The following is a 4,450-nucleotide window of genomic DNA, read 5'->3' as shown; positions in this document are numbered from 1 at the left end:
CTGAAAAAAAGTGACACCATTTCATAGTGAACAAAATTCAGCTGCATGGCAACGGGCTCATTGACAATAACGAGACTTGGAAGGGACCTTTTAGGTCATCTAGTCCAGCCTATCCTTCCAATACAGTGATACCTTTACTTTAGAACTTAATTAATTCCGTGACCAGGTTCTTAAGTAGAAACGTTCTTAAGTAGAAGCAATTTTTCCCATAGGAATCAATGTAAAAGCAAATAATGCGTGCAAACCCATTAGGAAAGAAATAAAAGCCTGGAATTTGGGTGGGAGGAGGAGGAGAAAGTGAACACAAGAACAAGGGGACACAATCTGAAGTTAGTTGGGGGAAAGATCAAAAGCAACGTGAGAAAATATTATTTTACTGAAAGAGTAGTAGATGCTTGGAACAAACTTCCAGCAGACGTGGTTGGTAAATCCACAGTCACTGAATTGAAACATGCCTGGGATAAACATAGATCCATTGTAAGATGAAATACAGGAAATAGTATAAGGGCAGAGTAGATGGACCATGAGGTCTTTTTCTGCCGTCAGTCTTCTATGTTTCTATAGTCGCTGCCAAAGGAAGAAGGTGAGGTGACGGGAAAGAAAAAATTCCAAAACTTTAAGGCTTTAAAAAAGAAAGAGGGACTCTGAGGCAGTGAGGCGGAGCACACACCTCCAATACACTGGCTGCTGCTGCTGCTACCTGCTTCCTGTTCCTTCCCATGCTGAAGGGCTCCCCTCTCTTCTCGCTCGCCCTCTTTATAACCAGCGTCTTTCCTTCGATGTGGTGACTCCTTGGCTGCCCAGAGTGAAGGGAGCGTTTCTTTTCTCTGGGCGCTGGCAGAGGTTTATTCCCTCTCCAAGCGCCCAGAGAAAGGAAAATGCTTTGTTTGCTCTGGGCTGCCAAAGCCTCCTTAAGCGCCACCGAAAGGCTCCTCTGGCAGCCCAGGAAAAGCCCGAGATGGCCGGGATTAAAGGGGGAATGGCAGGAAACTGGCTGGGCCTTTGTGCCGCTCTCAAATTTCCTGGGAATTTTTTCCAGGCTCGGGTTCTTAAGTAGAAAATAGTTCCGAAGTACCTGGTTCTTATCTAGAAAACTTCTTAAGTAGAGGCGTTCTAAGTAGAGGTACCACTGTATTGGCAGCTGACTCACACTTGTGACAGTGTCCCTGGGTCATGTGATTTCCCCCTTTGTGACCTCCTGACAAGCAAAGTCAATGGGGAGCCAGGCTTGTGTAACAACACGGCAACTAACATATCACTTATTCAGTGACGTGGCCAAAAGAAAGTTGTAAAATGAGGTGAAATTCACTTAACAGCGGACATTTCGGGCTCAACTTTGGGTCGTAAGTCGAGAACTACCTGTATTTGAGTGTGTATAATGCTTTATTTGCCAGGTGCATCCTGTACTTTGTATACTCTGATGGGTTTTTTTTTTAAAAAAATGAATTTTTTTTTTAGGAAAAACTGCATGATTTTGTACAAAAGACTGCCCAAAGGCAATTTTTTTTTTTGACAAAATGATAAAGCAATTCATTTAAAACCAGAAATATTCTTGTTTGGTATAACACCAGAAAACTACGACAAAGAGAATACATATGTAATATTACATGTGTTGACAGCGACAAAAATTGTATTTGCACAATATTGGAAGAATGAAGATACTCCTACAGATAATTAAAAAGATATTAGATTGTGCAGAATGGATAGATTGACACTAAAAGGCTAAGGAAGAATCATAATATTTCTCAACATGGGATGGGTTCTATTGGGCTAGATAACAGTAGTAGAAATTGGAAGATAAAAGATTACTACAAGGTACAAGTAAATAATGAGATTATGATCACATGCAAACAATATACTATCCTTATTAATATTATTAATATTAAAAAAAATGGGAAAAGTTGAAAACTCTGATTACACAGGTCTACAAGAAATAGTTTTGGTAATCATCGCAGTTGACCTTGTACTTTTCTGAATCATTTTTTTCTTCTGGTTTCAAAAATGTATATAGTTTTTCTGTAGGAGGTATTGTTTCCGCGGAGCAGCATCATTATTATACGGTATTATAATAGTATTATAGGAAATATACTGGCGACATTAATTACCATATACATTGAAAATGTAGAAATAACATAATAACAAAAATGCTTCTGTATCAGAAACTTTATGTGATAGAGCAAAACTAAGCATATTTTTGGAATCAGCACATCAAACTCCATAAGACAGACATTACCTTGGAGATGATTTTTTATGTGTGTGTTGACCAGTGTTATATAAGCCCAGAAAGGATGCTATAAGAAGCTTAAGAACAGAGATTGTGGGAACCTTTATTTCATGTCTAATAGAGCAAATTTGTCTGGGATTGAAATGTAGAAAAATATTGAAGAATAGGAAGCTGATCCTACTTGAAGGGGCTCTTTGAAGCACTATTGGCCGTCGCCCGGATCATTTCGAACCCTATCCAAATTCCATTCCAGGACCATCCACGATGGGATAACATCTCATCCAGCTTTGTTTCGCGTGCTGGAGACACCTGCTCACCACCTTTCTTGGCTCCGCTAAGGATACGTGATTCAGGGATGAGCCCAAGGAAATCGGCTTTTCAAAACAGGAGTTAAGGGTTGCTATTCTTCAGGTGCTAACCAGAGAATCCTCACCTGCTCTACCACCTGCACAAACTCATTTATTGCCTTAGCGTGGAGGGCCGGACTTTGGGCCAAGAACTCGAAAAGGTTGAAAGGGGCAGCACTTCGGAGGCTCTTGGGCAGAGGGATTTGAACAGGCAAAGCAATGTTCCCGATGAGGAAGTGCTCGAGATATTTGCTTTCCAAGGCGGTATTCACGTACAAGAGGAGCACTTGAAGCCGTTGCGCGATTCGCTCCGGCTCCCAGGAGGACAGAGGCCCAAGAAGCAAGAGGTGCATCAAGCAAGTCTTGTAATGGTAGTTTGTGAGCACCGGGTTCTTCTTGTCTGGGATTTCGGACTCTTTTAAAAAGATCAAGATCTGAAGACATTTCAGGTGGCAGCTTTCCTGGGGAGCGCGCTGGCTCACCCATTTGAAGAAGAGCAGCTCCTGAACGGCAAAACTTCGACGCCAATCCACGCCGTTTAGATGGTCCATCGGGTCCTCTCCGATGGTCAGGAAGATCAGAGAGTCTCCTTGCTGCACTCCGAGTAAGAGGTCGATAAAGATCTCCTTCTTGGTTGGAAGTTCTACTTTCAGACGGCAACTTCTGTTGGAATTCTGGATCGCGAGGCTTAACTTGTACTTCTGTTTGAGAGCGTCCCAGGCCTTGCTGACCAGAGCTTGGAACCACCGGCTGGTTTTCTCCCCGTCCAAATGGGAACTGGTGCAAAGGACGTGCATAATGGATTTGCTTTGCTCTTCTTGGCTCAGTTGTCGTTCCGGATGATGGAGGGAGCACACCACGTCCCCCAGCAGCCTCTCCCTCTTGCACTGGCACTCCGCCTCTACCGAGATGTGGCCGTGCTTGCCTAGAGCACTCTCGGAGTCCCTGGTTTCGATGTGGAAGGAGTAGCCCTTGGGCGGCAATATAGGCACAATGATGCAGAATGTTTTCGAAGCCTCCGTGGACCATCCTTCGAAGGCGCTGCCCACCCCGATGCAGTTCTCCAGCAGAAGTATCTTCTGAGCCCGACTCTCTTCCAGCAGGTCGTTCACTAACGTCTCCACAAAATCGCACAAGCTGGGCACGTCGCTAGTTCCTGGCTCGATGTGCTGCTCATAAAAAGCCTCCAAACATTTCTGCTTGGATACGTAATCTTCTGGTTCCGGATCGGTTTCTTCCAAGTCTTCTTCGCTGCTGCTGCTGCTGCTGGTAGTGGTGGTGGAGCCGTCTGTGCTGGCATCGTCGCTGGGTTCCTTCACGATGGCGCGCCTGCAGCAACCAAACAGGATGAGGATGACCAGCCCTACATAAGGCCACCCGTCCCAGGTGCCGTCTTCCGTGTCGAGGCCCTGTGCAGCCCACTGCTCCTGGTTCTGTTTGAGGTCCCAATCCCAGTTCTTCTGGTCCATTTCCACCTGGAGGAGCCCCATCTCTGTGGTTAGCCGCTTCTCATGCTCCTGGAGACGATTCAGAGTGGTCAAATCCGTGTTTTCGTTGACCAACTGAGGTTGATGGATTAATGATACGGCAGCCAGGAAAAGCAGGAGGGCTATGGCCATATTTAATACGGTGGTCTCTGGAAAGAATCACAAACGACAGAGGTGTTCAAAGGCTAGCCAGGAAAGAGGAAACTATCCTTAAAAACCTATGATTGTTCATGCATATCAATTCATTGGATTCATGAGGAAAATAAAATTGCAGCTTTATCTTTGTAGAAATTCCTGTTCCGTCCCACAGAACGATATGCACAGTCCCAAAATTGCTGTCCTTCAGAAAGGAGAACTGAAAACCTATAACACTTTTTTTAAAAGGGAGCTGA

The 4,450-nt window shown here is 44.6% G+C and overlaps 1 protein-coding gene across 1 annotated transcript; it reads right to left on the bottom strand.

The window, feature by feature from the left end:
- Nucleotides 1-2,263: 2,263 nt before the first annotated feature.
- ITPRIPL1 (ITPRIP like 1) lies at nt 2,264-4,206 on the bottom strand. Its single transcript, XM_070765305.1, has one exon. It carries the CDS (start codon nt 4,188-4,190, stop codon nt 2,625-2,627), a length of 1,566 nt encoding a protein of 521 aa, XP_070621406.1. The 5' UTR covers nt 4,191-4,206; the 3' UTR covers nt 2,264-2,624.
- Nucleotides 4,207-4,450: the final 244 nt, after the last annotated feature.

Source organism: Erythrolamprus reginae, chromosome 12 (assembly GCF_031021105.1).
Source record: "Erythrolamprus reginae isolate rEryReg1 chromosome 12, rEryReg1.hap1, whole genome shotgun sequence".
In the NCBI taxonomy this organism is placed as follows: domain Eukaryota; kingdom Metazoa; phylum Chordata; class Lepidosauria; order Squamata; family Dipsadidae; genus Erythrolamprus; species Erythrolamprus reginae.
The sequence above is the reverse complement of the archived record's forward strand: the minus strand, read 5'-3'. Positions and strand labels throughout refer to the sequence as shown.

Coding starts and splice junctions, on each gene's coding strand:
- ITPRIPL1 (XM_070765305.1), bottom strand. CDS start 4,190: ATGGCCATAGCCCTCCTGCTTTTCCTGGCTGCCGTATCATTAATCCAT.